Source organism: Passer domesticus, chromosome 21 (genome assembly GCF_036417665.1).
Source record: "Passer domesticus isolate bPasDom1 chromosome 21, bPasDom1.hap1, whole genome shotgun sequence".
NCBI classification, from domain to species: Eukaryota; Metazoa; Chordata; class Aves; order Passeriformes; family Passeridae; genus Passer; species Passer domesticus.
The window spans coordinates 2,209,066-2,226,078 of NC_087494.1; the positions used below are offsets into that span (position 1 = coordinate 2,209,066).

General features: G+C 60.2%; 1 protein-coding gene across 2 annotated transcripts; it reads left to right on the top strand.

Moving 5' to 3' along the window:
* The first annotated feature begins 4,060 nt into the window (after positions 1-4,060).
* OCLN (occludin) lies at positions 4,061-16,809 on the top strand. Of its 2 annotated transcripts, XM_064396203.1 has the most exons (8): positions 4,061-4,147; positions 6,151-6,851; positions 9,551-9,709; positions 12,371-12,510; positions 13,377-13,562; positions 14,529-14,700; positions 16,082-16,123; positions 16,233-16,809. In XM_064396203.1, the coding sequence occupies exons 2-8, from the start codon at positions 6,153-6,155 to the stop codon at positions 16,332-16,334; spliced, it is 1,500 nt and encodes a 499-aa protein (XP_064252273.1). In that variant the 5' UTR covers positions 4,061-4,147; positions 6,151-6,152; the 3' UTR covers positions 16,335-16,809. The 2 variants fall into 2 exon arrangements, with proteins under 2 accessions (XP_064252273.1, XP_064252275.1); XM_064396205.1 differs by lacking the exon at positions 9,551-9,709.
* The last annotated feature ends 204 nt before the right edge of the window (positions 16,810-17,013 follow it).

Here is a 17,013-nt window from a genome sequence, read left to right on the forward strand (position 1 = left end):
ACGGGGGGGTCACAAACCCCTCTGTACCCTCCTGATTTTGGGGTACGGGGGGGTCCCAGACCCCTTTTCACCCCCGGACTTTCGGGGTGCGGGGGGTCCCAGCCCCCCCCGGTTTCGGGGTGCGGGGGGTCCCCGTGTTTATCTCTGGCCATCGTGTGGCCGTTCCCGTAGCTTTGTTCTGGAAAGCTCTCTATAAACTCCTGCGTTCACTGTGCTGGACCCCCCCAAAACCCCCCCGGGACCCCCCAAAATCCCTCCGGGACCCCCCAATTGGTGGGAGCCGAGCTGAGCCTTTTTTTTGGGGGGGGGGGGGCTGGGAGAGGGGAGGGGACAAGGGACAGAGGGGACAAACCAGGAGCCATGAGTGGGGTTTTTTTGGGGGGGGTTTAAAATTTGGGGACGGGGGGGGGGGGGTTCGGAGAGGGGGGGGGAGACCCCTGTGGCGACCCCCAAAATGGGGGGGTGTGTGTATTTTTTGGGGGGGGGGGTCTCCATTCCTGGCTCCGCCCCCAAAGTGACCTTGGCGACGTCACCGTCACCTCTCTGTGCCTCAGTTTCCCCCAGCTGGAAAATTGGGGGTGGTGGGGGGGGTTTGGGGAGGGGGGGGCACCCCTGGATGCAATACTGAGCCCATCCCCCACCCCCCGGGGGGGTCAGGACCCCTCCCCACAGCCCTGGACCCCCCCCCGGCTCCGGTTCTGCTCCCCCCGTGGTGGGTGGGGGGGGTCGTGGGGGGGATTTGGGGGAATTTGGGGTTTTTTGGGGGGGATTTTGGGGGGGCTGAGGCGCAAATTAAAGGAGCCTGAACTGGACGTGTGGTCTGTGCTCGGCCGGGGGGGCTTGGGGCATTTTGGGGGGATTTGGGGGCATTTTGGGGGTTTCAGAAGGATTTGGGGGCATTTAGGGCGGTTGGGGGGGGATTTTTAGGGGTTTGGGGAGTTTTTTGGTGTTTTGTGAGGATTTTGGGTGTTTTGGGGGGATTTTTAGGGGTTTTGGGGGGATTTTTTCATTTTGGGGGGTTTTAGGGGTTTTGGGGGGATTTTTTTGGATTTTGGGAGATTTTTGGGGTTTTGGGAGGTTTTTGGGGTTTGGGGGGATTTTGGGGGGGTTTTAGGGGGATTTGGGGGAATTTTGGGAGGATTTGGGGGATTTTGGGCTGGGTTTGGGGGAATTTTGGGGGGGTTTTGGGAGCTTTTTGTTGTTTTGGGGCGATGTTGGGGTTTTTGAGGGGATTTTGGAGATTTTTGTGTCCCTCCCCCCAAAAGGGACTCCCCCCGCCCCGTGATCCTTGTGGGGATGCCCAAACCCCGCGTGGGTTTTTGGGGCAGATTTTGGGGGACCCCAGAGCCTTTTTGGGGCGCCAGGAGGGTTGGGGACCCTCCTGGGGTGGGGGGGATGGTGGCCCCGTGGTGGCCCCGTGCGACAATGGGGGTGGCGCGGGGCTGTCAATGATTAACGCGCGGTGCCTGGCGGCGGTGGCACTGCTGGTGGCACCGGTGGCACTGCGGGTGGCGCTGCCTGGTGGCGCCGGTGACACTGCTGGTGGCACTGGTGGCACTGGGAAGCCGCCAGGGGACATCGCGCCGTGCCCGGGGGGTCGCCTGTGTCCCCTCCCCATGCGACGGGCAGGTAACGGCGGTGGCGGGGACAGGACCCCGGCCATTGTCCCCAAGGGCTGGCACGGGGTGGGGGGCAGGAGGGGACGCGGGGACAGGAGGGGACAGCAGTGGGCGTTTCCCGCCCCTCCCAGCCCAAACCGGGGGGGACAGGGGCGCGGTGGTGGCGCTGGAGGTGACACCCCGAGGGGCACGGTGGCCTCGCGGTGCCACCGAGGAGGGACAGCCGCGGGTGGCCCGTGGGGGAAACTGAGGCACGGTGACACCGCGGCTTCTGTGTCCCCTCCAGGGGCGGCCTCGGAGCGCCAGGAGCCCCCCGGGGGTGCCGCGGTCGCCGGGAGCGGTGACATCGCCGCCAGGTCCCCTCGAGGCCACCTCAGCGCCGCCCGTGCCAGGCGTGTCACCTTCGAGGACGAGCTGGGGACAGCGCGGGGCGCGCCCGGCCCTGCGGGGGCGCGGGGGAGCCCCGGGCACAGCGCCGCGCCCCCAAAGGGGTCCCCAAAAGTGTCCCCAAAAGTGTCCCCAAAAGTGTCCCCAAAAGTGTCACCGCGGCCAGAGGCTGTGTCCCCAAAGGGGTCCCCAAAAGGGTCCCCTATAGTGGCACCACGGCCGGATGATCCATCCCGATCCCGGTGGGATTCCCGGCATTCCCCACCCCAGCAGGATCCATCCCGATCCCGGTGGGATTCCCGGCATTCCCAATTCCAGCAGGATCCATCCCGATCCCGGCGGGATCCGTCCCAGTGGGATCATTCCCGGCACTCCCGATCCCGGCTGGATCATTCCCGCTTGGATCGTTCCCAATATTCCCGATCCCGGTTGGATCCGCCCCAACAGGATCCGTGCCAATCCCGGCAGGATCCATCCTGGAAGGATCCATCCCAGCATTCCCGATCCCGGCTGGATCCATCCAGATCCCAGTGGGATCATTCCCGGCATTCCCAATCCCAGCTCAATCCATCCCGATCCCGGCAGGATCCATCCCGACATTCCCGATCCCGGCTGGATCCATCCAAATCCTGGTGGGATCCATCCTGGAAGGATCCATCCCGACATTCCCTATCCAGATCCCAGTGGGATCATTCCTGATATTCCCCATCCTGGCTGGATCATTCCCGGCATCCCCAATCCCGGTTGGATCCATCCCAGAATTCCCGATCCTGGCTGGACCATTCCCAGCATTCCCGATCCCACCAGGATCCATCCTGACATTCCTGATCCTGGTTGGATCTGTCTCAGAATTCCCAACCCCAACAGGATCCATCCCAATCCTGGCTGGATCGTTCCCAGCTTGATCCATCCCAACATTCCTGATCCCACCAGGATCCACCCCGGCATTCCCGATCCCGGCTGGATCTATCCCAAACCCCATCGGATCATTCCCAGCTGGATCCATCCCGAACCCCGCTGGGTCATTCCTGCATTCCCGATCCCAGTGCGATCCTTCCTGACCGGATCCATTCCCGCATTCCCGATCCCAGCTGGGTCCATCCCGAACCCCGCTGGGTCATTCCCAGTTGGATCATTCCCGCATTCCCAATCCCAGTTGGATCCATCCCGAAACCCGCTGGGTCATTCCCCGTAGGATTCATCCTGAACCCCGCTGGATCATTCCAGCATTCCCGATCCCGGTGCGATCCTTCCTGACCGGATCCATTCCCGCATTCCCGATCCCGGCTGGATCCATCCCAAACCCCGCTGGGTCATTCCCAGCTGGATCATTCCCGCATTCCCGATCCCAGTTGGATCCATCCCGAACCCCGCTGGGTCATTCCCAGTTGGATCATTCCTGCATTCCTGATCCCAGTTGGATCCATCCCAGCATTCCCAATCCCAGCTGGGTCCATCCCAAACCCCATCGGATCATTCCCAGTTGGATCCATCCCAAACCCCGCTGGGTCATTCCCAGTTGGATCCATCCCAGCATTCCCAATCCCAGCTGGGTCCATCCCAAACCCCATCGGATCATTCCCAGTTGGATCCATCCCGAACCCCGCTGGGTCATTCCCGGTTGGATCATTCCCGCATTCCCGATCCCGGCTGGGCCCATCCCGATCCCGGTGCCACCGGAGCCGGGGACGCCCCGCGGTCCCCACCCCTCACTTTGGGGTTTTTGGGGAGGCCCCGCCCCCTTCGCGCCCCCCTGGACGTGTCGCTTGTCCGTCCCCCCCCAGGGAATTGCGGTAATTAAACATTAATTAATTCATTAATTAATTATCTTTGGTAATCAACACAAAAAATCTCCAAATTTTTTTTGGGGGGGAGGGACGACCTCGAGCTGCCACCCCGCACTTTGGGGACGCTCCTGTCCCCAATTTCCCCTTTTGTCCCCCCAAATTTCCCCCTCCCCCCCCCCCGGGGCCCCTCCCGGTTTGGCCCCGCCCCTTTTTAACCCCCCGGTGCCCGGTGCTGCCCCCGCGCCCTCCCCGGGGGCGGGACCCGGGGCCGGTCCCGCAGCGCCGCCGCCGCCGCCGCCTCCGCCGCTCCCGGCTGCCATTTTAAGGTGAACAAAGCGGCGGAGGAGGCGGCAGGTGAGCGGCTCCGCGGCGCCGGGAACCCCCCGGTACCGGCACCGGCACCGGCAGCGCGGGGGGAGGGCGGTACCGCACCGGGAGGGAGCACCGAGCACCGGGGGTCTCCGCTCCCCGCTGCGCACGGGGGGGCTCGTCCTTCCCCGAGGCACCGGGGGCCCCGCCGGGCTTCTCTCCGGTACCGCGGGCCGGACCGGGAGCGGCCACGGGATTCCACCGCACCGGTACCGGGGTCCTCGTCGGTACCGGGTTCCAGAAGCGGTACCGGGATCCCCACCGGCACCCAGATCCCTGCCGGTACCGGATTCTAAAGCGGTACCGGGGTCCCCAGCGGGTCCGCACCGGTACCGGGGTCCCCGTCGGTACCGGGTTCCAGAGCGGTACCGAGGTCCCCACCGGCACCCAGATCCCTGCCGGTACCGGGTTCCAGAGCGGTACCGGGATCCCCAGCGGGTCCGCACCGGTACCGGGGTCCCCGACACCACCGCAATCGCCTCCGTGCTCCCCCCGGTACCGGAGCCGTGCCGGGCCCCGCGGCTCCTCCCGTGTCCCCACCGGGGACAGGGACCCCCGAGTCCCCGGCGGCACCGGCGGCACCGCGCTCCGCTCCCGCTGCGGCTCCCGGGGGTCCCCGGTGGGGAGGAACGGGGGATCCGCCCGGTACCGGGAGATTTGGGATCGGTGGGACCGGGACCCTTGGGCCCCCCCAGAACTCCTCCCCGCCCCTCCCGGGGGTCCCACCGACCCCCGGTACGGCCGGAACGGGCGCCCGGTTTGGGTTTCCCGCAGGAATTCGCGTTTCCCGCGGGGATTTGGGGTTTTTTGGGGTTTTTTTTTTGGGGTCTCTTCGTGACCCGGGGATCCCCACATTAATTTTGCCGATTTTAAGCCCCCCCCCAAATTTCCCAGCCACTCTCCTCGTGGCTCTGCCTCACGTGGCCTCGGTATTTATCACAATTTTTAATTATTTTGATTTTTTTTAATTGCGATTATTTTGATTTTTAATCCGGCCGGATCAGCTTAGGCCCCGCTTCCCATCGGGGAATTCCAACAATCCCAATTAATTCCCTGCCGGCTCCGGGGTGTTGGGGACAGGGAGGTGACACCGAGAGCGCGGCGTGGCTGGGGTGGCACCGGCTGGTGACTCACCGTGCCTCAGTTTCCCCACGTCAACCGGCGGCCACTCCGTGCCTCAGTTTCTCCATAAAACTTTTGTGGCGCCTCCAAAGTTTTTGTGCAGTCTCCAAGGGATTTTTTTTTTGGGGTGTCCAAGGGTTTTTTGAGGGGTCTCCAGGTTTTTTTGGGGGGGTTTCTAAATTTGCTTGTGGGGCTTCCAAGGTTTGTTGGTTTTTTTTGGAGGGGTCTCCAAGATGTTTTTGGGGCAGGTTTTCCAGGTGTTTTGGTGGGGTCTGCAAAGCTTTTTTGGGGGAAGTTTCCAATATTTTTTGGGGGGTTCTCCAAAGTTTCTTTGTGGGGTCTCCATGGTTTTTTTTTTTCTGGAGTCTCCAAGTTGTTGGTTTTTTTTTTGTGGGTTCTCCAGGGTTTTTTAGGTGGGATCTCTAAGGTTTTTCTGGGGGTCTCTGAGGTTTTTTCTGGGAGTCTCCAAGAGCTTTTTTCGGTGGGGTCTCCAAGGATTTTTTGTGGATTCTCCAAGATTTTTGGGGGTTCTCCAAGGTTTTTTTGGAGGTGTCCCCAGGTTCTTTTGTGCGGGCCTCTCCAGGCTCTTTTGGGGAAGTTTCCCAGCTTTTTTTCTGTGGGATCTGCAAGGTTTTCTTGAGGGTTCTCCAAGATTTTTTTTTGGGGTTCTCCAAGGTTTTTTTTGGTGGGACCTCCAACGTTTTTTGGTCACTCCAACTCTGTGCGGCCACTCCGTGCCTCAGTTTCCCCACATCAACCACCGTAACTCCCGCTCCGGCTGGGCGGCGACGGCGACAAAGGGACCAAAGTCCTTCTGCCGGTGACAGAACTCCCTTGAGCTCTTTGTGTCCCCTCGTCCCCCGCAGGGATGTTCTCCAAGAAACCCTACGACAGCTCCTACGGGCCACCCCCCGCCTCCTACGGGCCACCCGCGGGCGACTACGGCTACGACTTCTCCGCCCGCTCGCCGCCGCCGGGCTCCTACTACATCGAGGACGTCCCTCAGCATTTCTACAAGTGGTCGTCGCCGCCGGGGCTGGTGCGGCTGCTGCAGGGCGCGGTCATGCTGCTCTGCGTCGCCGTCTTCGCCTGCGTGGCCTCCACGCTGGCCTGGGATTACGGTTATGGCTACGGCTACGGCGGCGCGCTGGGCACCGGCCTGGGCGGCTTCTACGGTTCCGGTTATTACGGCAGCGGGGTGAATTATGGTTATGGTTACGGCGGTTATTACGGCGGCGTGACCAACCCGCGGGCGGCCAACGGCTTCATGATCGCCATGGCCGTGCTTTGCTTCCTGGCCCAGCTGGGGCTGTTGGTGGCCAGCTTGAGCAAGTCCAGCGGCTCGCGGTCGCGGCGTTTCTACCTGGTGGTCATCGTGGTGTGCGCGGTGCTGGCCCTGCTGATGCTGGTGGCCAGCATCGTCTACGTGGTGGGGGTGAACCCGCAGGCGCAGATGAGCGGTGGCTACTACTACAGCCCGCTGCTGGCCATGTGCAGCCAGGTGTACGCCGGCGGCACCGTGCTCAACCAGTACCTGTACCACTACTGCACCGTGGACCCGCAGGAGGTCAGCGGGGACGGCGTGGGGTGGGGGGTGACGGGGGGTGGGGGCGATGGGGATGGGGGTAATGGGGATGGGGGTAATGGGGATGGGGGATACCAGGGATGGGGGATACCAGGGATGGGGGCTGCTGGGGATGGGGGATAGTGGGGATGGGGGATAGTGGGGATGGGGGATAGTGGGGATGGGGGATAGCAGGGATGGAGGCTGCTGGGGATGGGGGATAGTGGGGATGGGGGATAGTGGGGATGGGGGATAGCGGGGATGGGGGATAGTGGGGATGGGGGATAGTGGGGATGGGGGATAGTGGGGATGGGGGATAGCAGGGATGGGGGATAGCGGGGATGGGGGATACCAGGGATGGGGGATAGTGGGGATGGGGAGCATCAGGGGATGGGGGATAGCAGGGATGGGGGCTGCTGGGGATGGGGGATACCAGGGATGGGGGACACTGGGGATGGGGGTCACTGGGGGGATGGGGGCTGCTGGAGGGGATGGGGAGCACCAGAGGGATGGGGGATACCGGGCATGTGGGATAGTTTGTTGGGGGATATCAGGGGATGTTGATTGCTGGAGGGAATGGGGGGCTACTGGGGATGGGGGATAGTGGGGATGGGGAGAACCGGGGGGATTGGGGGCTGCTGGGGATGGGGGATACTGGGGATGGGGGATACGAGGGGGATGGGGACCACCAGGGCATGGGGAGCACTGGGGGGATGGGGGCTTACTGGGGGAGACGGGGGCTACTGGGGAGGGGGACAGAGGCTACTGGGGGGGGATAGTGACCACCAGGGGATGGGAGCTACTGGGAGGGGCCGGGGGCTACCAGGGGGACGGGGGCTACTGGGGGACAGGGAACACTGGGAGGGGATGGGGACCACCAGGAGAGGACAGAGACTGCTGGGGGACAGGGGCCACCAGGGAACGGGGACCACCGGGGGAGGGGGGGGGGGCAGGGACTACCGGGAGGGGAGGGAAGGACCCCCACACCAAGGTTTGGGGTTTGGGAAGGACAGAGAAAAATTTGGGATTCAGGAATCAGCCCCGCCCCCTCGCTCACCTCCCCCCTGCTCGTCCCCGAGCCAGCCCCAAACCGCAGCGATCCCAAAGCATTCCCGGGACCCCGGGCCCGACCCTGATCCCGATCCTTGTCCCGACCCTGATCCCGGTCCCGATCCCGATCCCGGTCCCGGTCCCGGTGCCGTCCCTGGCCAGGCCGGGGCCGCTCCCCCCGCCGGGGCTGGAATTGGAATGCGGCCCTTCCAGCCCGGCCGGTGGGACCGGGAGCGCCCGGGACTGGCACGGGATGGGGCCGGCCCGGGATGGGGCCCCGGGACTGGCACGGGATGGGGCCACCCGGGATGGGGCCCCGGGACTGGCACGGGATGGGGCCCCGGGACTGGCACGGGATGGGGCCGGCCCGGGATGGGGCCCCGGGACTGGCACGGGATGGGGCCGGCCCGGGATGGGGCCCCGGGACTGGCACGGGATGGGGCCGGCCCGGGATTGGGGCCCGGCTGTGCCCAGCTGGCACCGGGAGCCCCCAGATCCCGCCCGTTCTTCCCTAACCCCAAACATTTCCAAATCCCAAACCTTCCCAAATCCCAAACCTTCCTGATTCCAAAACATTTCCTGTCCTTTAAGAATCCCAAAACTTCCGAAATCCCAAATTTGAAGTTTGGGAAGGAGTAAAGGTTTTGGGTTTGGGAAGGTTTGGGATTTGGGAAGCACGCAGAGAATCTTTGGGATCAGGCTCACTGAACACTGGCGAGGATTTTGGGGATGAGAATCCCAAAGCCAGGAATCCCCAAACCTGAATTCCCGAATCCCCAAACCTAAATTCCCTAATCAATCCAGAATAATTCCCAAATCCTCGAATTCCTGAATAATTTCCGAATAATTCCCGAATCCCCAAATTCCTGAATTCCCGAATAATTCCCAAATTCCCGAATAATTCCCAAGTAATTCCTGAATAATCCCCGAACAATCCCCAAATAATTCCTGAATAATCCCTGAACAATCCCCAAACAATCCTTGAACAATCCCTGAACAATTCCTAAATAATTCCCGAACAATCCCCAAACAATCCTCGAACAATCCCCGAAGAATTCCCAAACAATTCCTGAACAATCCCTGAACAATCCTGAACAATCCCCGAACAATCCCGAACAATTCCTAAATAATTCCTGAACAATTCCCAAACAATCCCCGAACAATCTCAAACAAATCCCGTATAATTTCTGAACAATCCTCAAACAATTCCCAAACAATCCTCAAACAATTCCCAAACAATCCCGAACAATCCTCGAACAATCCCCGAACAATCCCCAAACAATTCCTAAATAATTCCTGAACAATTCTCAAATAATCCCCGAACAATCCCTGAACAATCCCAAACAACTCCCAAACAATCCTGAAAAATTCCCAAACAATCCCGAACAATTCCCGAACAATTCCTAAATAATCCCAAACAATCCTGAACAATCCCCAAACAATTCCTAAATAATTCCTGAACAATTCTCAAATAATCCCTGAACAATCCCGAACAATTCCCAAACAATCCCGAACAATCTCAAACGAATCCCAAACAATTTCTGAACAATCCCCAGACAATTCCTAAATAATCCCCGAACAATCCCAAACAATTCCCGAACATTCCCGAACAATTCCTAAATAACTCCCGACCCCTTCCCGCCCATGCCCAGGCCGTGGCCATCGCCTGCGGCTTCCTGGCCGTGCTGCTGCTGTGCCTCAGCTGCGTGCTGGCGCAGCAGACGCGCAGCAGGATCTGGAAGTACGGCAAGCACAACGTCCACTGGGACCGGCCCCCGGCCGCGCCGCTCGGGGCCGACGTCGAGGAGTGGGTGAGGGCCTGGAGATGGGATGGTTGGGGTTTGGGATTGTTGGGGTTTGGGATTGTTGGGTTTTTGGGGATTGTTGGGAATGTCGGGAGTTTGGGGATTGTTGGGTTTTTTGGTTGGGATGGTTGGAAATGTTGAGATCTTGGGGGATTGTTGGGTGTTTGGGGATTGTTGGGTTCTTGGGATTGTTGGGATGATTGGGATTGTTGGGTTTTTGGGGATTGTTGGGTTTTTTGGATTTGGGATGGTTGGGATTGTTGGGATGGTTGGGATTGTTGGGTGTTTGGGGATTGTTGGGTTGTTGGGATTTGGGATTGTTGGGAATGTCAGGAGTTTGGGGATTGTTGGGTTGTTGGGATTTGGGATTGTTGGGAATGTCAGGAGTTTGGGGATTGTTGGGATTTTGGGATTTGGGATTGTTGGGATGGTTGGGATTGTTGGGTTTTTGGGGATTGTTGGGTTTTTGGGGATTGTTGGGTTGTTGGGATTTGGGATGGTTGGGATTGTTGGGATTTGGGATGGGAGCGTGGGGAGGGGTTTGGGGGATTTAGGCGATTTGGGGACACTGGGATGGGTTTGGGGACACCGGGAGGGGACTCCAGGAGAATTTGGGGACTTCAAGGGGGGTGTGGGGACACCAGGATTGTGTAGGGACCCCAGGAGGGGTTTGGGGACCCCAAGAGGACTTGGGGACACTGCCAGGTGACCCTGCCAGGTGACCCTGCCAGGTGACACTGCCAGGTGACACCGGGGCCACCGCGCAGTTTCGGTCTGGCCAATGATTAACCGGGAGGTGGCACCGGGAAAACCCGGAGTGGTGGCTCTGGATGGGGACCTCGGGGACATCCCGGTGTCACCAGCATGGCCTGGGATGTGTCACCTGCTGGGGGCAGGGTGGCAATGTCACAGCGGTCCCATGGGAAGGGTTGGGACAGTGGCTTTGGGGACACTCCTGTCCCCTGTCCCCATTTCTGTCCCTGTCTCTGTCCCCTGTCACCAATTGTGTCCTTGTCCCCTGTCCCCATCCCTGTCCCCTGTGTTCCCATTCCTGTCTCCTATCCTTGTGTCCGTGTTCCCTGTCGCCATCCCCCGTTCCTGTCCCCATCTCTGTCCCCTGTCCCTTGTGCCCCATCCCTGTCTCTGTCCCCATCCCTGTCCCTGTCCCCTGTCCCTGTCCCTGTCCCCTGTGTCCCCATCCCCTGGTCCCCTGTCCCTGTCCCCATCCCTGTCCCCTGTCCCCATCCCCTGGTCCCCTGTCCCTGTCCCCTGTGTCCCCATCCCTGTCCCCTGTCCCCATCCCTGTCCCCATCCCTGTCCCCTGTCCCCATCCCTGTCCCCTGTCCCCATCCCCTGGTCCCCTGTCCCTGTCCCCTGTCCCCATCCCTGTCCCCATCCCTGTCCCCTGTCCCCATCCCCTGGTCCCCTGTCCCCTGTCCCCATCCCTGTCCCCACGCCACCACTGCCAGTCCCGTGTCCCTGGGCCGCGCTCCCTGGGCCCGTTTTTATTTCATTTCATTTAATTTCATTTTCTTTTATTTATTTTCATTTCTTTGGATCCCGCCCGCCTTTATTTGCCCAAAGCCCCTCCCTGGCCGAGCATTTCCTGTCCCTTTGGGGACACGGTGCCACCCCGGCTGCCACCCCCAGATGCCACCCCAGATGCCACCCCCCACCCCACGCCACCTCCCCTCTTTCGGGGTGTCACCCCCTTTGGGGACACCTCTGTCCCCAGATGCCACCACGGCTTGGGGACACACCTGGTGGCCCCCGAGAGGGGACAGCGGCGGAAGTGGCGTGTCCGGCCGGATGTCCCCAAGGCCACCAAGCCGCCGGGGACCGGCGTCCGGCACAAACAAACCCACAAAGGGCCGGAAGGAAGGGGACAGGGGACAGCCGGATGTCCCTTGTCCCTCTGTGGGGCCACCCCAAACCTTTGGGGGCGTCACCCTGAGGGTGGCACCAACCCCGAGCTCTGTCCCTTTGTCCCTTTGTCGCTGTCTCTCCACGGGCATTTGGGGTTTTTGGGTTTTTTTGGGCTTTTTTTGGGTTTTGGGGTTTCTGGGTTTGGGGGTTTTTTTGGGTGTTTTTGTTGTTTTGGGGTTTCTGGGTTTGGGGGTTTTTTTGGGTGTTTTTGTTGTTTTGGGGTTTCTGGGTTTGGGTTTTTTGGTTTGGGGGTTTTTGGGTTTTTTGGGGTTTCTGGGTTTGGGTATTTTTGGTTTTGGGGTTTTTGGAGTTTTTGGGTTTGCATTTTGTTTGACTTTGGGGTTTTTGGGTTTTGGGGTTTTTTGCGTTTGGGTTTTTTGGGGGGTTTCTGGGTTTTGGGCTTTTTGGGGATGTCTCTAGAGGATCTGGGAGACTCCAAGTGGGACAACAACCCTTGGTTTCCGTGGACTTTCTGGGTTTTCTCAGGGAATTTTTGGGGACTTCTTGTGGGATTCTCAGGGATTTATCAGTGAATTTTCAGGGAATTTTTTAGGGATTTCTTGGTGGATCTTCAAGGAATTGTCTATGATTTCTCGGACAGTTTTCTGGGAAATTTCGGGGATTTCTCAGCGAATTTCGGGGCAATTTCCACGCAATTTTCTCGGGGGCATTTCTCACCGATTCCTCCTTCATCCCAGCTGAGCTTTCCCCCAAAATCCCAAATCCCGACCCTTTTTCCAGGTGAAGAACGTGTCGGGCGGGACGAGCGTTCCGGACGAAGCCGCCACCGTGGCGTACTCGGAGAAGGGCGGGACCCCCGGGCCGGCCCCTCCCTACAGCCCCCCCTCGTACAGCGACCCCCCGGCCAAGGGCTGGAAAAGGTGGGGAGGGGGCGGCAGGGCCGGGGGAGGGAGGGGGAATGGGGGGAATATGGGGAATGTGGGGAGGGGGCGGGAAAAGGGGTGGGAAAAATGGGGAAGGGGCAGAAGAGGGAGGGAAAGGATGGGGGGGGTCGGGAAATATGGGGAGGGGTCGGGAGAGGGGTGGGAAATATGGGGAGGGGTCGGGAAAAGATTGGAGGGGTAGGGAAATTTGGGGAGGGGTCGGGAAAGGGGTGGGGAAGGGAAAAAGGGTGGGAAATTTGGGGAAGGGGAGGGAAAGGGGTAGGGAATATGGGGAGGGGTCTGGAAAGGGGCGGGAAAGTTTGGGAAGGTCAGGAAAGGATGGGGGGCTCAGGGAATTTGGGGAGGGGTCAGGAGAGGGGTGGGGAAGGGAAGGGAAAGGAGGAAAAGGGTGGGAAATTTGGGGAGGGGTCAGGAAAGGTGTTGGAAAAATGGGGAAGGGGCGGAAGAGGGAGGGAAAGGTGAGGAGGGGTCGGGAAATATGGGGAGGGGTCGAGAGAGGGGTGGGAAAGTTTGGGAAATGTGGGAGGGGTCAGAAAAGCTTGGGGGGGATCAGGGAATTTGGGGAGGGGTCGGGAGACGGGTGGAAAAAATGGGAAGGGGAAGGAAAGGTGCGGGAAAATTTGGGAAATGTGGGGAGGGGTCAGGAAAGGAGGGAGGGGTCGGGGAATTTGGGGAGGGGTCGGGAGAAGGTTTGAGGGGTCAGGGAATGATGGGGGGCATTGGGGAATTTGGGGAGGGGTCGGGAGAGCGTGGGGAAGGGTTTGAGGGGTCGGGAAAGGGGGAACCCCCCCGTGCACCCCCAGGGCCGTGTCCCCGTGTCCCACGTCCCCGTGTCCCCCCAGTGACCCCCCCTCGGACCCCCCCTCGGGCTCGGAGGAGCCGGACGCCGCCCAGCCCCCCCCGAAGCCCCCCGCCCGCCGCGGCCGCCGGGGCCGGCGCCAGCCCGAGCGCGAGGGCTCCGCCGGTGACACCGACCCCACCTCGGCCCCCGAGTCCAGCGACGAGCGCGAGCGCCAGCAGTGGCTCAGGTGACACGTGGGGACAGCGCGGGTCGCCGGGGCACTGACCCCATATCCCCGTGTCCCCATATCCCAGTGTCCCAATAGCCCCCGTGTCCCCAGTGCCCCCATATCCCAATGCTCCCAGTGTCCCCAGTGTCCCCGTGTCCCCATATCCCAGTATCCCAATAGCCCCAGTGTCCCCAGTGAGCCCATATCCCAATGTCCCCATATCCCATTATCCAATGTCCCCAATGTCTCTCATGTCCCCAGTGTCCCCAATGTCCCCATATCCCAAATCCAATATCCCCAGTGTCCCCATGTCCCCAATGACCCCAATGTCCCCAATATCCCCAATACCCCCAATATCCCCGGTGTCCCCAATACCCCCAATGCCCCAATACCCCCAATATCCCCAATGTCCCCAATATCCCCGATGTCCCCAATATCCCCAATACCCCCTATGTCCCCAATATCCCCGATGTCCCCAACGTCCCCAACGTCCCCAATACCCCCAATGCCCCAATACCCCCAATATCCCTGGTGTCCCAATGTCCCCAATACCCCCAATATCCTCAATGTCCCCATATCCCCAATGACTCCAATGTCCCCAATACCCCCAATATCCCCGGTGTCCCCAATACCCCCAATGCCCCAATGCCCCCGGTGTCCCCGGTGTCCCCATATCCTCGATGTCCCCAATATCCCCAATACCCCCAATGTCCCTAGTATCCCCAGTACCCCCAATGCCCCCAGTGTCCCCGGTGTCCCAATATCCCCAATGTCCCCATATCCCCAATATCCCCAGTGTCCCCAATATCCCCAATACCCCCAATATCCCTGGTGTCCCAAATACCCCCAATGCCCCAATACCCCCAATATCCCTGGTGTCCCAATATCCCCAATGTCCCCATATCCCCAATATCCCCAGTGTCCCCAATGTCCCCGGTGTCCCCGTGTCCCCCGTGACGCCCCCGCTGTCCCCGCTGTCCCCAGGCTGTACCCCCCGATCAGCTCCCCGGGCACGCGCCAGCGCTACAAGGCGGATTTCGGGGCGGAGCTGCGGCGCTACAAGGAGCTCTGTGCCCACATGGACGGGCTCAACGAGCGCCTGGCACAGCTGGCAGCACAGCTGGACCAGGTGCCCGAGGACAGCGCCCAGTACCAGGTGTGCCCCCGGCCCGCCCTCTGTGCCCCTCTTGTCACCCCTTTTTGCCTCCTTTTCACCCCTTTTTTACCCCTTTTTCACTCCTTTGTGCCCTTTTTTACCCCTTTTTCACCCCTTTTCTGCCGCTTTTTTCACCCCTTTTTTCACCCTTTTTTGCCCCTTTTCCACCCCTTTGTGCCCCTTTTTCACCCTTTTCACCCCTTTTTACCCCTTTTTCACCCCTTTTCTGCCCCTTTTTTCACCTCTTTCTTCACCCCTTTGTGCCCCCTTTTCACCCCTTTTTTCACCCCTTTTTCATCCCTTTTCTGCCCTTTTTTCACCCCTTTTTGTCCCTTTTTTCCTTCTTTTTGACCCCTTCCCCCATTCCTGCCTTATTTCCCCCCATCTTCCCTCACTGTCCCCGCTCCTGTCCTTCCTCCTGTCCCCTGTCCCCTCTGCCACTTCCCTGTCCCCTCTGTCCCTGTGTCCCCTGTCCCCCTTGTCACTGTCCCCTCTGCCCCTCTGTCCCCTCCATGTCCCTGTCCCCATCCAATGTCCCCTGTCCCCATCCCTGACCCCTCTATCCCTTCCCCGTCCCTGTCCCTGTCCCTGTCCCTCCCTGTCCTGTCTCCATCCCTGACCCCTGTCCATGTCCCCATCCCTGTCCCCATCCCTTTCCCTGTCCCCATCCCTGTCCCCTCTGTCCCTGTCACGCCCCTGTCCCCTCTGTCCCCATCCCTGTCCCTGTCCCCATCTCTGTCCCTGTCCTTGTCCCCATCCCTGTCCCTGTCCCCGTCCCTGTCCTGTCCCCGTCCCTGTTCTGTCCCTGTCCCCTCTGTCCCGTCCCCATCCCTGTCCCCATCCCCATCCCTGTCCCCATCCCTGTCCCTGTCCTTGTTCCCATCCCCATCCCTTTCCCTGTCCCATCCCTGTCCCCTCTGTCCCTGTCCCCTCTGTCCCCGTCCCTGTTCTGTCCCTGTCCCCTCTGTCCCATCCCCATCCCTGTCCTGTCCCCGTCCCTGTCCCCTCTGTCCCATCCCTGTCCCCTCTGTCCCCTCTGTCCCTGTCCCCTCTGTCCCTGTCCCCTGTGACCCATCCCTGTCCCCATCCCCGTCCCTGTCCCCTCTGTCCCCGTCCCTGTTCTGTCCCTGTCCCCTCTGTCCCTGTCCCCTCTGTCCCTGTCCCCTGTGACCCCGCTGTCCCATCCCTGTCCCCTCTGTCCCTGTCCCCTCTGTCCCCGTCCCTGTTCTGTCCCTGTCCCCTCTGTCCCTGTCCCCTGTGACCCCGCTGTCCCATCCCTGTCCCCTCTGTCCCTGTCCCCTGTGACCCCGCTGTCCCATCCCTGTCCTCTCTGTCCCTGTCCCCTCTGTCCCTGTCCCCTGTGACCCCGCTGTCCCCGCAGGCGCTGGCCGAGGAGTACAACCACCTCAAGGACGTGAAGCGGGTGAGTTTGCAGGGCTGAGTTTTGAGCTCTCCCCCCCTCCTTTGGGGACACCCCCAATGTCCCCAAAACGTCCCCAGACGTCTCCTAAAGTCCCCAAATCCCTTCCCAGAGCCCGGAGTACCAGGACAAAAAACGGGAATCCAAAACTCTCCGGAACAAACTCTTCCACATCAAAAGGATGGTGAGCGACTACGACAAGCTCCGGGGCTGACCCCAAAGCCACCACCCCAAAAACAAAGGGACATTTTTAGGGGGGACACCCCGAAAACCCCCCCAACTCCCTCCAAAGACTTTTGTGCCTTTTTTTGTGTTAAAAAGACCCAAAATTCCTCGTTTTGAGCCCTCCCCGGTGCCAAGGGTGGGGAGGGATGGTGGCAGCTGTTGATGTGACCCCACCCACCCCAAAATGTCCCCAAATGTCCCCCAGACACTTTGGGACCCCCCCAGTGCCTTCCCCTGGTTGTAAATAGGGTTTTTAATGGGGTTTGCACTCCCCTGGCTGCCTTAAAGGGGTTTTGGGGGTCCCAAATTGGGGTTTGGGCGACAAAAAAAACCCTTTTGGGTTTTTTTTAATTTTTGGGGGGACCCAAATCCCAAAATATTTCGTAGGGAATTGGTGGGAACTGTGGGAATTGTGTAATATTTTAATTGTTTTGTAATAAATGAAGTGTAATTGTTGATTTTCATTTGGGGTCAGGGTGAAATGAAAAGGCCAAAATTCCCCTAAATTTAGGAGGGGACCCCAAAAACCCTCCCAGTTTTGGAGGGGAAATCCCAAATCCCTCCACTTTGGGAAGGAAATTCCAAATCTCTCTGTTTAGGAAGAGAAATCCCAAATCCCCCCAAACCTGGGCAAGAGAAACCCAAACCCCCAAAATCCCAAATCCCCC